This window comes from Misgurnus anguillicaudatus, chromosome 6, assembly GCF_027580225.2.
Source record: "Misgurnus anguillicaudatus chromosome 6, ASM2758022v2, whole genome shotgun sequence".
NCBI classification, from domain to species: domain Eukaryota; kingdom Metazoa; phylum Chordata; class Actinopteri; order Cypriniformes; family Cobitidae; genus Misgurnus; species Misgurnus anguillicaudatus.
The window spans coordinates 707,382-730,367 of record NC_073342.2 but is presented as its reverse complement, the minus strand read 5'-3'; the positions used below and the strand labels follow the sequence as shown (position 1 = coordinate 730,367).

Here is a 22,986-nt window from a genome sequence, read left to right as displayed (position 1 = left end):
TGAGTGAGGCTGAGGCCCGGATAGCCGATGTGGAAGAATGGTCTGTGGATTTCAGAGAGGCTTTGAGTCTATAGGTGTGTTCGACATCTGCTGTGGCTGGATGTAACCGATCGGCGAGATTAGCCGCGTGCAGGCGGGGAGGAGCTGAAAACGGAGACGTGAAGTCGGATGCGCTGTGGTTCCTGTAGTTTGCTGCATTTACATCAGGCATGGCTGATCACGTGCCGTTTGCTTGCTTAATCGCATTAAACATGATTTGTAACATGTAAACTACATAAAAAGTGAATTATACTGTTTTGGATGTCCGTGTATGAGCATGAGTGGAACTGAAGAGGCTTACAGCATCTGTTTTTACAAGAATAAAGTTTAACAAAAGCATATATTTTTTAAATACCAATGTAGTGGGGTCTACGTTTTTTATCCATTTTATTTTGATGAAGATGGCACAATATAACATCGCGACTACATGAAAAGAGCTTTAACTGTTATAAAAATACAGATTTGTGAGCATTTGTGGAACTGAGGGCGTGAAAATACACACGGAACACACGTGATTGTTGTCATGTGGTGAATCCGACCAATCTTGAAACAGCTGTGTCGTCATTACAGACCGTGCAGCTCCTCTTCGGGAACTGCGCTGGCTAACTCAGGCGGCTGATCTCGAATCGCTCTCGCGGTACTTAAAAACCATATGACGCAGTCACGTGCCTGCAGCGCCAGCTTAAGTCGGACAAAGTTACTAACCGGAATGCACTGCTTCAAGTCAGCCACCGATCGGTCTGCGCAGCGCCGCATGAAGTCGAACACACCTAATCACTTCAAGTTCAGGAAAGTTTACAGTCGAAATTGACGGACTTGGAAGCACGCACGAGGCGCAACAACCTCCGCATCTACGGCATCCCAGAGGAATCCGAGGGGAAAAACATCTTTCAGTTCATTGAAAACTTAATTAAAAAAGAGCTGGAACCCCTCGCCGACGTTGACCTCGGGATTCAGAGATGCCACAGATCCCTCGGCCCTAAACCACCTAGAGAGGCGCAACCCAGGTCAGGGATTGTGTACTTTCAGCAGTTTAAAACCAAAGAGACGGTCCTGCACTCCGCTTGGAAGAAAAAGGAGATTTACTGTAGTGACAGGAGGATCTACTTTGATCATGATTACCCTGCAGAAACGATTGCAAAAAGAAAAGAGTACGTGCAGATCAGGAGAATTCTCCGTGAAAAAGGAATACGGTTCCAGACTCCACCACCTGCGAAACTGAGAGTATTCTTTGATAATGGGTCACACACATATGAAAGTGCATCGGAGGCAGCAGAGGATTTAAAGAAGAGGGGACTCCTAAATGGTGAAGAGAAAATTGCCGACACAACGGAAAAGATACGGAAGACTCACTGGCACCGATCAACGAACGCGGCAAACCGACAGTCCCACCGGGATAGGATTAAAGAAAGGCTGCGGGTTTTCAACGCCCGAAATAGACACAAGCACAAAGTCACATGCATCACAAGAATACTGCATCGGAAGAACGGCGTGTGAACATGAGCTGGGGCAGTAAAGAGTTAATGACACTTTTATAGAGTTTTAGTAATGAATACCCTCACTGCACAAAAAAAAGAAGATAACAATTGAGGAATCGACTCCGTGAGACTTCAAACAATTGAGTTAAATAATAAATAAAAACTCTGTCTTAGCCGCTACCTAAGAGTATAATTGACCAACAAATACGGGTAAGAAATTTGTTGTTGACGTTTTTAAGTGCATATATTATATCCTTGAGGACAATATAGTTTGCACTGTAGGGGGCTCTCGCGGACAGCTAGACTATTCCCCCGATATTACGAAGTGGTTATTACTTCAAAATGGAAGCTCACTTACTGTTATTATTTTTATTTTTGTCTTATGACTCGATTGTTCTTTGTGAAGTTCGGTTTTTGTTCTATAGTTCTAATTTAGCTCGAGTTTGGTCACCAAATATACGTGGTCTTAATGTCAATGGTCTGCACAATCCAGTTAAGAGAAGCAAAGCTATTGCAAAAATGAAAGGGAAAAGATGCAAGTAATATTCTGGCAAGAAACCCACCTTAATAATGCTGAACATGAAAAATTAAAAAAACAAGGGTTTAAGAACGTATTCTATTCATCCTATAAGAAAGGGAAAAGAAGAGGGGTAGCAATACTAATTTCAAACAGTGTGAATTTTCAGTTGACTTCTGAATTCAAAGATAGAGAGGGTCGCTATGTTTTAGTTAGGGGACTGTTAGATCAAAAAGAGGTAACATTAGTCAATGTATATATTCCCCCTGAACAGGACAACTCCTGCATCAGAGAAATCTTCCAACTAATAGCCTCTGAAGCCTCATGGCCTATAATATGCAAGTCAGAATGTTTTTTCAAGAATTGATTACTTCTTTATAGGTAACTCAGATAGGCATAGGATTATTGATTGCAGATTGGAGCCAGAGATATCTCTGACCACTCGGCGGTTTACTTGACTATGCACCTAGACACTAAAAAGAAGTTCAAGCTGTGGCGTTTAAATACAAGTATTTTGAATGACTCTGCATGTAAGGAAAACATTCAAAAGGAATTGGGAGAGTTTATGGAACACAATGATAATGGGGAAGTATCACCAAGTACCCTATGGGATGCCTTAAAAGCAGTGATTAGGGGGAAACTTATACTCCTTACATCCTTAAGAAAAAAGGCGAGACATAAAAGGTTGCTTGATTTGCAAGAAAACCTGAACACTCTGGAGAAAGAACATGCAGAGAAGGCAAAACCTCATATATTAGATCAAATAAACAAGGTCAAAAAGGATATAAATAAAATATATGAGGCAGAACTAGAGAAAAAGGCTAAGTTTGTCAGACACAGGTATTATGAAAATGGATCTAAGGCATTAAAGTTGTTATCTTGGAGATTAAGGAAGCAACAAGCAGAGAGTACAATATATGAAATTAGAGACCCCAAAACTAAAAAAATTCCCCATAAGCAAGAAGACATTCAAACTATTTTTGAAAATGATTATAAAAATTATATAAAGAACCAAATACAACCAGCTCACAGGAAATAAACCTATTTTTGGAATCACTGGATTTACCCTCCATAGGAAAGGTACAAAACAATGCCCTAATGGCAAAGATAACAGAAGAGGAGATAGGGAAAGCCATATCTAGATTAAAGGCTAATAAAGCACCAGGAACAGATGGCTTCCCAACTGAATGGTATAAGGTTTTTAAAGATCAATTAATCCCCATACTACTTGATTGTTTTAATCATACACTTAAAGGAGGCGTCCCACCAAGAACATGGAGCGAGGCAATAATCTCAATTATTCCCAAGGAGGGCAAGGATAAAAGGAAGTGTAGTTCTTTCCGGCCAATTTCAGTGCTAAATATAGACTATAAATTATATGCATCAATATTAGCCAAAAGATTAGAAGATATAATAATAGATGTGGTTGACTCGGATCAGACAGGATTTGTACGTGATAGACAGACACAAGATAATATTAGACGAGTACTGCATGTAATTGACCACATCACAAAAGAAAATACCAAGGCAGTGCTAATTAGTTTAGACGCCGAAAAGGCATTCGATTCAGTCCGTTGGGAATATTTGTATTTGGTACTGAAAAGATTTGGCTTTGAAGAAGATTTTTTTAACTGCATTAAAACCCTGTACTCATCACCAAACGCTAGAATACGGATCAATGGGCATCTCACCCAGCGATTTATCTTGGAAAGAGGCTGCCGCCAAGCATGCCCTCTCAGCCCAGCTCTCTTTGCCTTATTTGTAGAGCCCATAGCACAGTCAGTTAGGGAAGAACAGGGGGTAAAGGGAATTGGGATAAGAGGATTTGAGCAAAAAATATGTTTGTATGCCGATGATGTGCTGTGCTTCGTAACATCGCCAGAAGTTAGCATTCCCAGGTTGATGTCCATCCTAAAAAAAGTCGGTTCTTACTCGGGGTATAAGTTAAATGTTCAAAAAACACAAGTCCTAAGTTATAATTTTGCCCCTCCGAAGGACATGGAGCACAAATTGAAATTCAAATGGAATACATCCAGCATTAAATATTTGGGGATTGTAATACCAAAGGATATTACTAAACTATATGAGAGTAATTATGGTCCAATAAGTAAAAGTATCAAATCAGATATAGACAGGTGGTCTCAGCTGCCTTTAGAGATGCATAACAGGATAGATACAGTAAAAATGAACATAGTCCCTCGGCTTCTATATTTCTTTCAATCACTGCCAGTGGAAGTTAAGCAAAAGCAGTTTAATGAATGGGATAAATGGATCTCACGATTCATATGGGAAGGAAAGAGGCCAAGAATTAGTTTTAAAATACTACAGTTGCCTAAAGAAAAAGGGGGTAGAGCCCTACCATCCCTCTCAGACTATTTCAAAGCATCCCAAATAAGACACCTAGCATGTTGTTGTAACCTAAAATACACAGCAAAGTGGAAGGACTTGGAAATTTCACAGCTAGATATTCCACTCCAGTCGGTACTGGGTAGCAAAATTCTATATGAACAGTATTCTAAAAGTTTAAATCAATGGACTAAGGTTTCTTTAAAAATCTGGTTTCAAGAGTGTAAATCACCATTATTCGAAAAGCAATCTAGGTCATTAAGATGGGTCGCCTTTGACCCAGACTTTAAACCAGCAAAGACAGATGGGAGGTTTCAGCTCTGGTATAGGCATGGTATCACGTCTTTTAGGGCTAATTCATTGACAGGAGATCTAGACAGCTTCCAGGTGATTTCAGATAAATACAGTCTTGAAAAATCTGACTTTTTTAGATATCTTCAAATAAGGACCTACTTTAATAAAGAAATAAGACACACTGAGAAACATGACACCAATCTAATTGATATATTACTTGACCAATACAAAAACAAGGACAATAGACGTCTTGTCTCTAAACTATATCAAGCTATCCAGTCCTTTAAAAAACAATCATCAGATAAGGTTAGAGTTAAATGGGAGCAGGAGTCTGGCCTAACCATAATTGAGGAAGACTGGCTGAATATTTGTAGGGTACAGCTTACCTCTACCAGTTCGGGTGCATGGAGAGATTTCTGTTGGCGCAACCTCATTAGATACTTTGTGACCCCCAAGTTAAAATCTTTTCAGACTGGGGAGAAGGGGAGAGGCCTGTGTTGGAGGAAGTGTGGAGAACAACTGGCAGACCACTTTCATGTTTTCTGGGGGTGCCCAGCCATTCAGATATACTGGCAGGAAGTAACACAAGCATTGCATACTGTCTTTGGAAGCAAAATTAACCGCTCATTCCTAACAATGTACTTGGGTAATTTACCAAAAAATCTGAGGAAGGGGGACAAATACTTGTTAAAGATTCTGTTAGCAGCCAGCAAGAAAGCTATAACACGGAAGTGGTTACAACCTGATCCCCCAACAAAATCGGAATGGCAGAATATTGTAACCAGTATTCAAAGCATGGAGTGTATGTCATTTTCACTAAATATGAGGATGGATAAGTATCTGCAATATTGGGAAAAATGGATTGTGTTTTTGGAGCCATGATGTAAACTGACCACATTATATGACTTGTTTTCCTGTCAATATGACTTGTGTACGAAAGTATAGGTGACCAAACCATTTGTTTTGTTTGTATAACTATGTTTTGTTTGTATAATGTTTCAAAAAAATTTAAGAAAAAATAAAGTACAAAAAAAAATAATGGGGGCGACACTGACATACACACACACACACACACACACACACACACACTCCATTAAAAAGAGATAATCCGTGGAGATGTGGCTCTGCGCTGCGTAAGACAAAACATGCAATATAGCCAAAGTCACCTGAAATATATCTGCTATTCAATTTAAATATTTAACAATTTCCTACCTATCCCTTGCTGCCACTGGAAAAAAATAAAATAAATTCCCTACCGACCCATGACCTAAACTGACAACCAACCAGAACCAACTATTTGTTTTATGCCTCATAGGACTGACCTATGTTTACTGCACTCTGAAATCCGTGTTGGTATATGTTTATTGCACTCTGTGTTGGTTACTGGACTGACCTGTTTATTGCAGACTGTGAAATCTGTTGGTTACGTGACTGTTCTGACTTCACTATTAAAATGTTTTGTTAAATTTATTATAACCCTTTAAAGCTTTGTTTCATTTTATAAAATGTTATTTGTTATGTTAATGTGGACCTGTTTTCAATGTTGAAAAGTTGGACAAATTTGACGTCTTTTCAATTTTCATTTTCAACCTTCAGTTGACCAAAATTAGACGTTGAAGATCTACCTGTTTTCAACGTTAAAAAGTTGGACAAATTTGACGTCTTTTCAATTTTCATTTTCAACCTTCAGTGGACCAAAATTAGACATTGAAGGTTTAAGTCTATTCAACGTCTAATAGACGACTTTTTGCTAGCTGGGAAGCTTCCATGACTGGCATGGATCTGTGGCCAGTGGAGCCTGACGCCTCCTGCCCCCCCCCCCCCAAAAAAAAATGTTTGGGAGAGACATCCCTTCACTCCACAGTAAAAGAGAACCCATTAACAAAGCTTGGTCCAAAAATTGTTCTAGCAATCCTCAAGGACCATTGCCAATGAAGGGATCTTTCAGTGGGGGACTAAATCTGTAAAAGAAATCAATAGGTACACAGTCCAGGAGATCTGATAAAAGTTCAATACATTTAAATTCCTTATAAGCTTTTTGCATGGGGACAACCATTTGTAGTCCAGTATTCTGTAATGATGTTGACAAAAGAGCAGTGACGGGAACTGATGGTGTTGCTTTATTCAGTAATTAGTTATTAAACAAATTACTGTTTCACGGTTAATGCCGTTGCCGTAACTGAGCTGAGCGTTACTATAATTGATCTCACTGAAGCGACTTTCATTTGAATAGGCTCTCTGCAAAGTTTTTTCTCTGAAGTGTGTGTGTTGGGGGTAGGACAATTTAGGGCTGCACGATTAATCGTTTTTAAACCGAAATCGCGATTTGGATGGGCGCGATTTTCGAATCGCAAAAGATGTGATTATTTCAATTCAGTACTATCAAATATAACAATCATCTAGTACGCAGTTTTTGACAGTTTGCTTCATGCGCATTTAATCGCAGTTTAAACCAATAGAGGGCATTAACACTGAGGTGCTGACTGAACGTCAGATAACGCCATTGCGCAAGCAGCAGTTCAACTCCCCAACAAAGTGTACGGCCATATGATTTCCGCGATGCGGAAAACAAGGACAGAATCGCTAAATGCATACAAATGGAATTAACTGCACAACGCGGAATGTCATGGAAGTTGGCAGATTTTGGATTCAGTCATTTTTAAAACCCATTATAACTCATTAACCGGCAAATGACAGGACAGAAATGCGCGAAAACATTTCCCTTTTGTGTAATGTTGGACTTAAAGAAAGGTGTATACGTCCGTTTCTCGTCATGCATCGCAAACAATGACAAGCGCGTCATCAGACTATAAGCAGGTTTCATTAAAGCCCGGAACACAGCAGACGAAAGAGGTTCAGTATACTTTCTTGCACGCGCACATCCGCACCGCTTTGAAAGTATATGTATTATATTACATGCATGAGGGTTCATGAAGCGCGCACACAGCAAGTAGTCAGCACACGCGTGATCACTAAACTTAAGTTTTCCTTCTTGTCTAATTGAACATAAACAGCTGGATGTTTATCAATACATTAAAGCAGAGCAGTTTTAAAGCTGTCTTGTGTCTTAAAGTGACAGACAGTAACCTGGTGCTTTCTGTGTCAGAAATGTTTATTACGCACCAAAAATTAAAATCAGTCCTTACTCTTAACTGAACAAGCTTCTGCAGCAACACATTTAAAATTGTACAGTGAGGACTGTGCAGTGTTTTATTTGTATTTTTTGCTTATGTTAAATCATAGATTCTAATAACTAATATATTTACATTTATTACAGATGCCTGAAAGGTAAAACAAGATGAGTATAGTCTTATGATTAAAAGAAAAAAAAACATTTGCTTGTCAGAAGCATTGTTGTAGTGACAGCCAAAATACATTGGCCTATAGCCCTATATGTTATTTAAAAAAAAACTTTCAATAAATTTTTGTTAAACTGTATTTTGTTTAATGTTCTTAGATTAAAAAAAAGTGTGTCTGCAGAAGAGCAAAGTCTTGCAGACACGTTGGTACAATGTTTAAGAGGTCTTAAATAAACAGTAGCACAGCATCTTTCTTTGGTGCCATTACAACCACCACAACAAACCTGGATGTAGCTTTTTTATTATATATACACCAATGAATCGCACTTTAAATTGCGAATCGCAATTTTGATCAGAAAAATCGCAATTAGATTTTTTCTCCGAATCGTGCAGCCCTAGGACAATTAGCTGCTGATGATTGGTGTGTGCGAGTTAGAGGGGGTGGGAGACAACCACATAACTGATGATAATTGGCTTAATTTCCATTGTTAACCAAGCACATGCACAAGCACTTGTTGTTCACACACTAGCACATGCACAGTCCGAGCAGTGTTGCAAACTTGGTGACTTGGAGCACTGAGGATAGCAAGCTGCTGAAACGTTTGCTCAGGTTTCTGTTTTTAATTCACATTTTTGCACTATGCACTTTATAAATAAATGTTGTACTTTCTAGGTCTTTTGAGTCTTTTTGGATTCAGTGTGCGGTCAGCCATTTTTTCTACCTCAAACTTGGTGACTTTGTCACAAGATTTAGCAACTTTTTAGAACCCTTTAAGCGGCTTTATTTTAAAAAAGCATCTACGACACGTCTAGCGACTTTTTCTGACATGGTTAGAGACTTTTGGAGACTGACGTGAAAGCATGTATCGTTCTCTCTTCTCAATGAGCAGAGAGTGCTGCTGCTGTGGGCAACATACCTGTTCCAAAGCACTCACAGGCAGCCCAGTCCTCACACAGTCACACACATCGGCAATTGCAGAGCGATGGCAAGTATAACAAGCCCAAATGTAGTAGGAAAGAATGTTTATGGAATGTGCAACTTAGAAGAAAGAGTCTCTCCACATTGGTGGCAAGTAATTCTAATCTAATGAAGCACCTCACATTGTCACATGCTGCCACAAAATAGTGGTTTCCCTTTAGTGTCCATTTCATTTATTTAACATATTTAATATTGGGGCATCCAAGTTATTTAAGAAATTTTAACCTTTTTTAAGTAACACAATAGTTACTTTCCCTGTTGATTTGTTATTTTTATAATGATGTAATGCAGTTGCTAACTCAATTACTATTTGTGAGAAGTAACTAGTAACTATAACTAATTGCTTTTTAAAAGTAGCATGCCCAACAATTCACAAGAGCAGAATCCAAATGCAGTAAAAAATATTTTATCCAAGAAACACAGAGAACTAGAACCAGGACATATGAAAACACACCACTACTGTATTACTTAAAGAGCCACACAGATCAAAAATTGAAAATTACCTGTATTGCAGTGTATGATGTACAGTAGCTGTCCATCAATGTAAACGATGTGCAAAGTAGTTAAACCAAAAAGTGCACGATTAATAAAGTTATTGGCTTCTAAAGTAGGAAGTCTACTCTGAATCACTGAAATGAGTTGTCATATGTATTGAATCTCCTGCCTGTCGCTATCTACGTAGATGCAAACACTTTGTATAATAATTTCCACCTACAGTCTTGCCCGGGAGAAACAAAAACTCTAACCAAAGGACAAATCTGTACATCCTCCCACCACCAAAATGGACTTAAAATCATCAACCATTGACTTCATACTCGTCTAGCATTCTGAATTAAATCCCTTCATTATGAAACTGTTCAAATAATCACAGTTATTAACATATGAATGAATGCATGTTTGATATGGTAACATTTTGCTGTCATGTTTATACTTTTTACACTCAGGACAATGCCAATCGTATTTTGGAAATGGTTTGGAAAGTGGAAAATGCATAAATGAAATTCGAAAGACAAAGTTAAACTCTGTACGTTATGCAATGCAAATGAGTTCCTTACAGTGAAGAAAGGTGGACCACCTTCTGTGGCCTTCCTCTGACATCAACAGCCAATCACGGTTCTGCATCAGGAAAGCGCCTTGTCTAAAGTTATAAAAGTCATTTTTTTCCAGACATTCCTCGCTCTGAGTCTACCACCTGCGTGCTAGAGACGTTAACAGAGTAACCCGGCTCTGAGTCTCACCCCTAAAAAAGAGAGACATTATCATAGTATACCCAAAACTTCAAGCTCTGAGTCTCCCCCTGAAAAGAGAGACATTAGCAGAGTACCTCAAGGCTCTAAATCTCTAGCCTGCATTCTAGAGATTGTAACAGAGCACCCAACTTCTTGTCTCCCGCTGAGAGAGACAATAACAGATCATCGAAAAACCAGCAAAGTTTGTGAATCTCTCTTTGAGATTTTACAGCTACTCGTTCTGAGTTTGACAACAGAGACTAAACCAGATTGACCACAAGTTCTGAGTCTTTGGCCAGTGCTGAGCGGATCACACCACGTTTCGAGCCTCACGTCCAGAAAGAATAACCTACGTCTGCAACAAGGTGAAGCTCAGGGGGCGTATTACAGAAAAATTCTAACTTTAAAATCTTATCTTAACTGTTTGGTAACCATGGTAATTTCAGTTAGGACCTCATTTAAGACAAAAGCTATTACAGAATGATGTTCCTAAATGCATTATCTTATCTTAACTGCAGATAGGAAAGTGGTATTACATAAGCATCCTAACTTGACAAAACATCCTAAAAACGGTCTTAACTTTAGGGTAACCTCACAGGTGTCCTAACTTAAAACTTTAATGAGAGCCAGCTGAAACAATCACATTATGATAGAGCTGCGGGATGACATTACATTTTTAACAAAGTGGAGGATGAAAAACATCAATGTTTGTTTTTGGATTACTCTTTGAATGTTTTTACCTTCACACATTCACATACAGTAATCACAATGTTTCTAGTTTCTACTAGTGGAGCGATCTTTCAATTTCTGTCATCCCTCATTATTAAAAAACAGTTATCTTATCCGTGAACACTTGATGGGATTATAGTGAATACAGTACACACTTGACTCAGCATCTATTTCTTGTCATGTCTCTATCAAATGTTGAAATGTACAATAGAATCCTAGCACTTAGGAAGAATTTTTTTTATTTTTTGTAAGTCACATTTGCTAACTGATAGATGATGTGCTAAAACACTAATAAAAAAACACAGACTATGATTACTATGAATTTAATAAAATGTATTTTTCTGCCCAATGAAATTAAAAGGACAATTCTTTTGTTTACTGTAGCAGCAGCTCACGCATTGCTGGTTGCTTGGTAACAGACATGACAGTTGATAGCCGAACATGATTAAGCGATTTGGGATTTCCTAACTAGAGATGAGATCAGATTTGGCGAGATAAGATGAGAATCCTAAATCAATTTAAGATTTGCTTCTGTAATATGAATTTGTGAAAAATCTTAACTTAACACATCATATCTTAAGTTAAGACCTAAGATAGAAAGTTTCTGTAATACGCCCCCATAAGAGCAAACCTACACTTCAAGAGGCCTTTATCTGTGTGTTCCAGATTAGACCTTCTGCACTGACTACAGGATCGCATCTGCGTGTTCCAGACAGCTAGGAGCCTCTGTGTGCTTCCTGGAGAACAGCATTTTTCACAGCACTTTGTGTTCAAGGCTGTTGAACTGAACCGGACTCTTTCCTCATTGCAGAACGGAAAAGGCCTGTAATATATATATAACACAATCAAATCTTTCCTGAAACCATTGCATTGGTGTATTCTATCAGTAACTGTTACCATATATGATTTTCAATATTGCATAACTGATTTCTTTAACGTTTATCAGTTAATTCTTTGATTATTTGGGTTATTAGAAATAAGGTTTTCATTTGATCAGAAACAGAAAACATTCTGCCATAAATTCAACTCAGTCACTTAAAGGTAGGGTAACACATTTTGAAAAATGCTAACGGTAGCCGCCTAACAATGAAATCGCGATCCCGCCCTCAAGTCAAATTGCCATCCAAAGTCACGCCTCTTTTAAAACACATGAACACGCACAGATCAGACGGTCACATCTCATGTCTCATTCACCAGTGAGAAAACTTTGCAGTACAAAGTGAATAACACTTCCAAATTAACCAACATAAACAACTGGTTTACATCAGAATTAGTTTAAGCACACGTTCGGTTGTGTAGACGTTAGTAACCATATCGTTACGCTAATCCGTAAACGAACATATTTCATAAGCAACACAATGTTTCATCAAAGTAGAATATCTGAATCCATCTCAATACAAACATATAGCGTACCTACCTTACCAAAATAAACAGTGCAACGACCCTTTCAGACCCTTTGCCTCCTGCAGCTGTTTGCATCTTGTGGTAAAGCAGTAAAGTTACCAATGTTAATTTGGGTTTTTGCTCTTTGCTGATCCAGGCAGTTTTTGCTGTTGTTGTTATAAAATATGGCTTTCGTTTTGTGGCTCCTGTACAGGTTGTCAATTCAGCAGAAAAGTTTGCTGTTCTCGCTGTTTACAGACAGGAGGTGAGCGCACGTGAACGCGCCAATGACGTATGGTGTCTGCGTGGACTCGCTGCACGGTGGGCATTCAAATTACGCTTACGTATGAGTGACAAAAAAGGAAACATCCGTTTGGACAGAAATCTATGATTATTTGAACATTTTTTGGTCCTACGCCTTTCACAGATGACATAAATTTCTACAAATACATTTAAACAACTTAACATAGTGATTGCTATCAGGATGTGAGGAGACTTTTAACCAGCATAACTTAAAATGTTTCAGGATCAAATCTGTTACCCTGATTTGTATGGATATTTAAGATATAAAAAGAAATACATATGAATATATCCATAGTCTAATAAGTAACTTTATACTGTATATTGGTTCAGTAAGAGGCGAATTCTTCTTAATACCCAGCTAAAATAAAAACAAAAAAAAGTTTTCTGGAAGTTGTTCTGTAGTTTTTTACAGTTAGGGTTTTTGTAATGTTGTGTTGTCTTTTTAATTTTACTCTTTAGAGAAAGCAAAACTGTTATCCCAAAAAGGTGGTGTTTTAAATAAATGACTGCATCGACAACAACAACAAATTTGACTTGCCTTAAAATGTTTAACACATGTGGTTTTCTAAATAAATTTTAACAAAAATTAAATAAATTTGTTAACTTGATAAAACAGAAAAGTAATGGGGAAAACATGTTTAATCCCTGAAGTGCTTAAATAATTTCTTACAGGGTAGAAAAAACACTTTCTCATATTATTAAATATCTATCTATTTTAAAGTATTTTAAATACAACATTGATGATGTAATTGTCAGGATCCTGTCAGGGTCTTGTCTTGTATTACATCTAGTTCATTGTGACAGGGTTCTGACAGTACCATTTTTTGTGTGGGAACACTTGGCTAGGGATTATTCATTATCAGGCCACATGTTTTCCTTGTCCCGTCACTTTTTACCCGCTCCCTTACCCGCCATTATTTTCACCTGTTCCCCTCATTAGTTCTCCTATTTAATGTCAGTGTGTTTGGTGTTCGTTGCTTGTCCATTGTCTATTTTCCTGTGAGTACTTTGTCCCTCGATATACCTAGTCTAGTCTAGTCTAGTCTAGTCTAGTCTAGTCTAGTCTAGTCTAGTACATTTGTAGTTAGTGTTCTGTGTTATGTTTTGAGTCTAGTCTAGTTTATTCTGTGTTTTGTTTATCTTGTTGGTGTTCCATTTTGCCCCCTCGTGGGTTTTGTTTTTCTGTTTTTATTAAGTATCAAGTGTATTATACAAAAGAAACAAATATTGTGATAGCGATAGGGACGGGACAAGACAAAACACTAAACGAACGGACATTAACAGTACAGTTGGAGATAATAAAGACATTTAACAACACGCTAATATTGACAGCGTATAATTAGTCTTCTCCATATGTGGCTACCCTACATTATTACGATCATAACTTAATGCAATTCATTCCCTGTCATGTCTATATATGATCTTTTTCTATAATTTTCTAAGTTTTTATGTATTGTGCATTACCCAAACTTATTTTTTTACAATAATCTGAGTTAAAATAACAAACTCTTTAGTCACCCATAAATATGCAAAAAATGTGTTGAGTGAGACAAAGAAACTTTGTCTCACTCAGTTTATACAAGTTAATAAACAGTGCTTAAGCTTGTTTGGTTAATAATTGCTGCAATATAACTGAGGTAATATATAATTTAAAGATGACATTGAACGGAGTATTTATCCTTGTTCTGTGATGTGGACATGTAGACAAAAAAAATTTGTTTGGGTCGGTAATGCCTTAGAAGCTTCTTAAAAACCTCTCTCAAATAGCTCTATTAGGGTGGGGGATCTTAAACAAGTGGTTTTGCACCTATTTGGCTCCCTCTACTGGCTTAACTTGCAATCTCATTACTGATTGGCTGACTTTGCTGCCACTCAAAAAATTTAGCCAATTATTTTAAAGTGGAAGGGCAGTTAGATGCCTGTGATGTCATAAGCATCAGTTTTTCAGATTGGGCAGTTTTCTGGCTGACATTTCTAAAAGAGGAATTTCTATGAGACTGAGATGTTCAACATGTCTAGCACTTTTTGTATGTTTGTGAATGCGGTTAGACTACCATTATTCAACAAAGACAAGGTAAAAATGTTTTTTCATTCTCTGTCCCCTTTAATGTATACATTTTTCTGCGTTATCATTAGCTTTTCTTGTGCTCCCCCTTGTGGTCGACTGTGAGTGACGTCGCTTCCAAATACAAACACGCCCTATAATATAACCCCACCCCCAACACTGTGATTGACAAGTTTAAGTACAGGCATTGGAAATGCAAAGAGGATTGCGATTTCATTTTTGCAAGATCCATACGCGACGCTAGAGGAAGTGAAATAGCAAATGATGAATTGGAACTGAGATTGAAATATGGCAGGGTCATAACTCGAAAGACACAGGAAATTCAATTGCAAATGGACTTTGATTTTACATTTGAAATTTGGCATATATTGTACGTTCGCGTAAACGGATATGCAAACAGTTTGCATTTGGGTTTGAATTAAGCAGTGTTGTATAAAGTACTAGAAAGCAATACTTGAGTAAAAGTACAAGTATTGTACTAGAAAAAGACTTTGGTAGAAGTGAAAGTTGTCTTTTAAAATATTACTCAAGTAAAAGTCTTAAAGTATCTGATATATACTGTACTTAAGTATCAAAAGTAATTTTCTGATATTTAATGTACTTAAGTATTTGAAGTAAAAGTAAAAAGTTTTTTTTAAAGCAAGCAGTTAGAACTTTGATTGTGAACTTTATTGTGGCTTTCTTAAAGTAAAGATTATTCAGGGTTCCCATTATCTTCTTAATCTCAATCATCAAATAAAAATCCGTCTTTTCCAGGACTTTTCAGGCACAATTCTCTCAAGTTCAAAGAGCAAACAGCATATTTTTAGAGCTGACATCAAATAAAAAAGCAGAAATTTCACTTTTGTATGAACTACAGGTAAAAATGAAAAAAAAAAAAATAACTTATTTATTTCAAAACATGAGCATATTTTTGAAAAAAGTGGAGTATCCCTTTAAGTTAGCTGCTCTACTAAGAAAAAAATGCCAACTCGTTGTGTGGCAATGAAAGCACTGTGACTTTGATCAACAATGCAAGCGTACATTCACAATGTATAACATTAGCACAACATTATCCTATAACCACTGAGTTTTGAGTTCAATTCAATTCAATTCAATTTTATTTATATAGCGCTTTTTACAAGTGTTAATTGTTGCAAAGCAGCTTTACATGAGAAGACGCAGAGGAGAACACAGAAAATCAATAGATAATATAAGAAGTAGAGATAGCGGTTAAACCGTACAAGCGAGCATATTAATAATGCAACGTATACAGTAAAGTGCCAAGTTAAGCCAAAGTTGCCCGACCCTCCCCGGGACGAAAAAAACCCCTAGGAAAAAACCCAATGGGAAAAACTCCTAGAAGGACAAAAACCCTTGGGAGGAATTAATATATATTTATATATATATATATAGATACGGTAGGGATAGGAGGCGGGTAAGCGAATTAAACTGGTTTAGCCGGTGGTCGTTGGTCGGGAGTTAATTAACATAAAAGGAAATCTCAAGTTTGACAAAACGTATCATGCTTTTGAAGATGTGAATACAGTCCTTAACACTTTCTTTCGAACCTGCCACTGATTAACTAGCAGTTAAAAAAAAAAAATCTCAATCTTAGCCTACCGGAGGGAATATTCGGCCGGCAGTTATGCTATAATGTTACCATAAACAGTCAAGCGCGTTTCATTTGAGAGTTCTCTGTGAATTAAACGTGTGCCTGGCCATCACATTAGACAGATAATTATCTAATACGGCTTATGATAACTAATGTTTAATCACATTGACATTGTGGCTTTACTTAATAACTATTATTTTAAAGTACCTTGATGTGATTCTTCAGGTTGGACGGAAAGTTTTTAAATGACAAAATGTAAGTGATTTTCGGTAGGCATAAGAGGCAGTTTATTCGGTAATCGGGAATCTTTAATTCCAATGTACAAAAACATTTCTTACAAATACGGCCACGGATGTATAACGTTAGCTTTCGCACCCTGTTCATCGTCGGGGTGGTCGATTACGATAACGGGAGGTCCTCCAGTAGGTGCTTTCATTGCAGTTACAGTTGTGCTTCCTCATCCTTTGGCAACACTACGCTAAAATAGAGTGTGCGTGAAATAGAGGGTGCGGAGCGTGCGTAAATCAGTCTAGAAGCACAGATTCGCCAAAACCTCCTTTTTTGAGGTCGCACACATTTCTTGATTTTATTTTGTAGTAACGAATATGCTTAGTGGAAATATATCGGAGTAAAAGTATACATTTTATCTAGAAAAAGAGTGAAAAGTTGACATAAATTTAAATAGCGAAGTAAAGTACAGATACGTGAAATTTCTACTTAAGTACAGTAACGAAGTATTTTTACTTCGTTACATTACAACACTGGAACTAAGTCACAGTTTTTACACCCAAAAGTAGGAAACGCAATTGCAAATACCATTTGCAATTCCTTTTTTAATAATGTCCGGAATATCATTCCATAGTATATTGTCTGGAATATACCTGGTATATCACTACCGGTCATATTAAAGCAATAAACCCCGCAAAGCAGTGGGTTACCAGTGCATTTTATAACAGCTAAGGGGCGTTGTTAGGCAAGCGAAGCATAAAATGCACTGCCACTGCTTTGCGGGGTTTATGGCGTTTATAAAACGGATACATCATATGCATAGCAGGGTTTCACAAAATAAAACACAAATAAGTTGTAATTATATAAGTACAAATATTAGTCTTCCGCCAAACAAAATATAGTCCTCAGAATCAAGTGTGGCTGCAACAGAGCGCAGTTCACAAACAACACAGACGCAGCAAAGACACAATGAAAATATGATTAAAGACTGTGGTGTTTATTTATATATATCAACATTCATCTAAAATATACATTAACATTTATACCGTGCAACTGTTAAAGTGATGATCAAATATGGAAGCATGCTTAACTCTTTCCCTGTCAGCGTTTTTTTTTAAGTTGCCACCCAGTTTTAGTTTAATGCCTTACAGAAAAATTATCTTCTTTAAATAAACATAAAATATCAGATGAAAGAACAGACCATCCGCTTTCCAACAACAACAACAGAAAAACTTTCATCCTACCTTCATTTGTTCTCTTATCAGTTATCACCTCTCAAATTTTCAGCTAAAAGCGGGGATAATTCCATTTTTGTGAAGAACTTTTGTAAGAGATCAGATTCAGAGCCTGATCAAAACATACACGTCATGCTAAATCCACCACAACGCTGTTGTGTAGAGTGAATGCGTCAGTGTTTAAGTTGGGTAAGATTGCCATCTAGTGGATAATAGCGGAAATATCAATAAGACAAAAACAACTCAAAGAACGTTTTCTCTTTATCGTCGAGATGACTCAACAATATTTATTGACATTTATTAAAATGATTAAAGACTGTGGTGTTTATTTTCATAAATCAGTACGCAGCAACAGTGCCACAGTGATACTTGTGATGCGGTCTGAACCGTGGGTTTACCGGGGTATTTTATCACGGCTTAGAACGCGTTTCAACCAATCAGAATGAAGAACCAGAACGAGCCGTTTTATAACATATATTTAACCTCATGAAAATATGCAGTTTAGTAAGGCATAAATAGAGTACCGTCTAATGAATATGATAAAAGTGGTGCAGTGTTTCTAAAGCACTGACTTTTTATTCTGGACCAAAACACAGCATAATAAGTCATAGAAATATTTAATTACCTGTGATTACGAGGTTCTCTGTTCCAGCAGTCTGCCCAAATTCACCTTCAGTCATTGCATATGGTTGAGATTCATTTTTCCTTTCCTGTGGTGGGACTTCTTTTGTTATCCTTTCAATTACTGTATTAACTTTTAACGTTTCTGTTTTTTTGCCAATATTTGACACTTTTTCAGGTTCTTTGATCACTGTTGATATTATTTTCGTTCTGTTATTGCCAACAGTAGCTGTCTGCATTTCTTGTGTTCCTTGTTGGGCTGTTGTCTCCAGACTTTTTTCTATGTCATTGCTATCAACAGATTCTGTGTTCTTTTCTGTGCCTATAGTATCTACTTTATAAAAAATGTTTTCTTTATCATCTTCAGTAAAACTTAATATTGTGTATCGGGGACCATCAGTTATTTTTTGGTCTTTTGTTTTATTTTTTCCTGTCTGATTGGCCCTCTTACTATCAATCAACACAATATCTACAAAGTCTATTTCCAAACCTTTTGTTGGACTTTTTGCAACTTTCTCTGTGCTATCTAGGTTATCAGTGGGTTTCATGTTATCCTTGTGTTTTTCTGTTTCCTTCTTAATAATTGTATTAATGCTGCTATCAGTATCTTTATTTGCTTCTTTGTCCTTAGATTTTTCTTTTTCAACTTCCTTCCTAATGTCCAAATCTACATCTTGTCCAACCTTATCCTTTCCAGAGGTAGGTTTTTGTAGTTTAATTTCTTTGTCTTCTTTTTGTAGTTGTAACTTCTTTTCTGCTTCTCCAGTGGGTTTGCTTGAGTTTTGTTTATCTGATGCCGGATTACTGTCCAGCTCTAGAAGGAAAAAGAGCACAGTGGTTAAAAACAAGGCTCTACACTTTAAAAAAACAACCAAACGAATTACAAGATGTCCAAAGTAAGTAACGGTTTTGTATGCTTAAGTTTCAAACTCTAATGGTAATAAGCAGAGACAAGCTGACTAGTTCATAAATATTAAGACTGCATAGCTTGACCAGGTTTTCTGATCAACAACCGACACATGCTCATTAATTGATAATTAAAATGTTTACACTAAAAAAAGTACTGTTTACACTTAAATTCCAAAAAGAAGTGCCAACTTATGAAAGTGACGTGTAAGCCAAGTATGGTACCCCGTGATTGAAATTTAGCCTCTACATTTAGCCCATCCAATGGGAAGTGAACACATGCACTGGAAGAGGTGAATACACAAACATCTGGAGCAGTGGACAGCTATCACTGCCGGCTGTGAGAGTTGAACCACAAAACCTTCACGTTACAAGCCCAACTTTGCCATTAGGCCACGACTGCCCCCTCATTCAACCAAAAGAATGAAGTGTGGAACCAAAAACACTTCACATGCAGTTTTGCTTACGCAGTGGAAATGGGGCAGGCATATCAGACCGTGTAAGGGGAAAATTCACCTGCAGACTTTGACTGTGTCTAAGCTTATGTTGGGAAAAACAGATAACACTGACATCCAAAGTAATATGACCAAACTGATTTTTATTGACTTATATTGTATAATCCCTAGGCCTGAGCCTGACCCATCAAATAATACGACTTTTTTCCAAAATTGAAAGTTTAATTGAGCAGTTTGACAATATCCCTCCAAAAATCATTTAAAATCATTATATTTTTGCATTGTATTTGATTTATTGGGCCTTGGGAAATTATTGATCATAACAATATTTGATATATAGCCAGTTTTGTCCCAAGTGGTATTCAAGTAGTACACTTAGAAGTACACTACTAGAACATGTCACGGTTTTAACAAGAAACGAACCCAAATGCAGACGTAGACGACCAAACAGGAAAAACAAAATCCACGAGGGGGCAAAACAGAACAAGGAAAACACAACACTAAACTAACGCTAAACTTAACATAACCCAACAATAAACTTTTTAAAACATAAAACAGACTAGACTAAGATAATACTGAATACTCACAGGCAAGACACTGAATATACAACAAGACGAACGTGCACAGAACAGCAAACACAAGGACAATAAATAGGGAGAACTAATGAGGGGCACAGCTGAAATCAATGATGAGTAAGGGAGCGGGGAAAAGTGACAAGACAAGGGAAACATGTGGCCTGATTCTAAATAATCCATGGCCACGTGTTCCCAAACAAAACATGGTACTGTCAGAACCCCTAATACAAAACAAGAGCCGTTTCTCAATACCAAGTACGCCAAACTCGGACTTGTGTCCTTCGTAGTTCGAACTTGCAAGTTCAGACTCAGAAGAACGAACTTCTGACGCGAAATGCATTCTGGGAAACTTCGCTGTCATAAGTCCACACAAGTCTCCTCCGATGCATCCTCGATAAAATGGGCGGATCAAGAACACATCCGGGGATTTTATGTGAACTTGGGCTTGATGCGAACTTTGAATTGGAACAGTACTTGGGCCGCGACTGATGACGTTTCACAAGTCCACAAGAACACAAGTACAGACAAGAACGCATATTGAGAAACGGCTAAGGATCTGTCAGGACCCTGACAGAACATAGATGTTAGTTCACTTACTACATAAAGTATACTTAAAACTATACTCCAACATTACTTAAGTATACTTAATAAAATTAACTGGAAGTATACTTCTTTTTCGTAAGGGGTGCCTGAAACCATAGCATGCCCATGTGTTTTATTTTTTTCTGATCTCTTCTGTAGAGGTTCCATACACTGTTGACTGCCACCATTTGTGTCAAAGTGAATCAGTTTAAAAATTTTCAGAAATCGATCCTGAGACACCCTTACTAAAAAGTATACTTCCAGTTAATTTTATTAAGTATACCTAAAGGTATTTTGCGGAGGATTTTCTGTTTCTGGGTGGATCATCAATACTATTGGTCCTCCTAGTTGTCAATCAGGAGTGTTGTGCAATTGCATTTTTTTAAAAAGTGGAGAAGGCGGTTCTTTTCTAAAATTCGAGAAAATCCTCTGCTATACCTTTAAGTAATGTTGGAGTATAGTTTTAAGTATACTTTATGTAGTAAGTGTACTAACATCTGTGTTATCGATCCTGAGACACCCTTACTAAAAAGAAGTATACTTCCAGTTAATTTTATTAAGTATACTTAAGTAATGTTGGAGTATAGTTTTAAGTATACTTTATGTAGTAAGTGTACTAACATCTATGTTGTATTAGTATACTTGTAATTGCAATAATTGAATACCATTTGGGACAAAATTGGCCCCTTTTTTTGTTTAATAAAAGTATACTTCTAAATGTACTATAAGTGTAAGAGCAACTTTAAGTGCACAACTATTTCACAATTACGTTTTTCATTTGTACTGCAATTGAACTTATACATATACTAGCTACCCTGTTGAAAAAAATAGCATCAAACCAGCATGGACCAGCATGGGAATTATGCTGGTTTAGCTGGTGGTCACCAGCATTCCAGTACCAAAACACAACATATGCTGGTCTTGCTGGTATGACCAGCATGGGATGCTGCTGCTAATGCTGGTTTGGTGCTGGTTTAGCTGGTGCTAATGCTGGTTTGGTGCTGGTTTAGCTGGTACTAATGCTGGTGTTGATGCTGGTTTAGCTGGTGTTCACTAGCAAACCAGCACAAAAACACAACATATGCTGGTCTTGCTGGTATGCTGTTTTTTCAGCATGGAGAAGTTTACTACGGTTATACTTGTAGTAAATGATTAAGTACACTGATGTTTACTCTTACTAAACTACTATTTTACTAGTTTTATACTCCAATTGAACTCAGTCAACTAGTAGTTGTCAGGAAGAGGCAGGAGATGAACCCAAGCGCAGACGTGGATTAACAATGAACACTTTAATTATAGAAAAACAAGAAAACAAAAACTTACGATGGAGCAAACAACAAAACAATACAATAAACTGGAGACAGGCAAAACATGGGACTTCATAACAACTACACTTGATTACAAATAACATACAACAGGAAACTAGACTTTGACTTCACTAAATTCTCTTACAGAGTATTCACAGTAACAGAACAAAACGAACCAGTCAAGAACACTAAACACAAGTACTTTAAATAGGGAGAACTAATGAGCGGAACAGGTGAATGTAATAACAAACAAGGGAGTGGGTAAAAAGTGACAGGACACAGGAAATACGTGGTCTAATATAACCTATAACTATATGCACGTGATGTCACCTTTGGCAAAAGTGACCGCGGTTACGCCCCACTGAGTGGCAAAAGACAGAGCGGCAGAATGAGTGTACATTGTGAAAGCAGCGAAAAGACAGTGAAAACACGTCTAAATGGAAAACAGCTGTTGTGCGAGACAGTGAAAACACGTCTAAATGGAAAACAGCTGTTGTGCGAGACAGTGAAAACACGTCTAAATGGAAAACAGCTGTTGTGCGATAGACTGTAATAACAGATTAACAAGAATTCGGAACTATCGTTTCACAGACTGCAAAAAGCACCGAAAGCAGAAGTAAATTGATCGTTCATGCCAACGTCCACAAACCACAGGTGGGTTGATAAGTTGCTAGGGTCACTATAAAGCAGAGGCTTTACTTTCTAATTAAAAGTATTTTTCAAGTATTTGTATTTTATCAGTGTTTTTCTTTTGAAAACATACATTTCAAAGCATATTATCATAATTTTTACTCTTATTACATTCCATAAATACACGTGTTT

The 22,986-nt window shown here is 37.3% G+C and overlaps 1 protein-coding gene across 7 annotated transcripts in view; it reads right to left on the bottom strand.

Annotated features, from left to right (window-relative positions):
* pamr1b (peptidase domain containing associated with muscle regeneration 1b) overlaps nucleotides 1–22,986 on the bottom strand; it is a 174,404-nt gene that overhangs the window by 82,785 nt on the left and 68,633 nt on the right. For all 7 annotated transcript variants that reach the window (XM_055192301.2, XM_055192300.2, XM_073868331.1 and 4 more), the window contains one exon: nucleotides 18,344–19,153. In XM_055192301.2, the coding sequence (XP_055048276.2) occupies nucleotides 18,344–19,153 (810 nt within the window). The remainder of the gene's footprint in view (nucleotides 1–18,343; nucleotides 19,154–22,986) is intronic.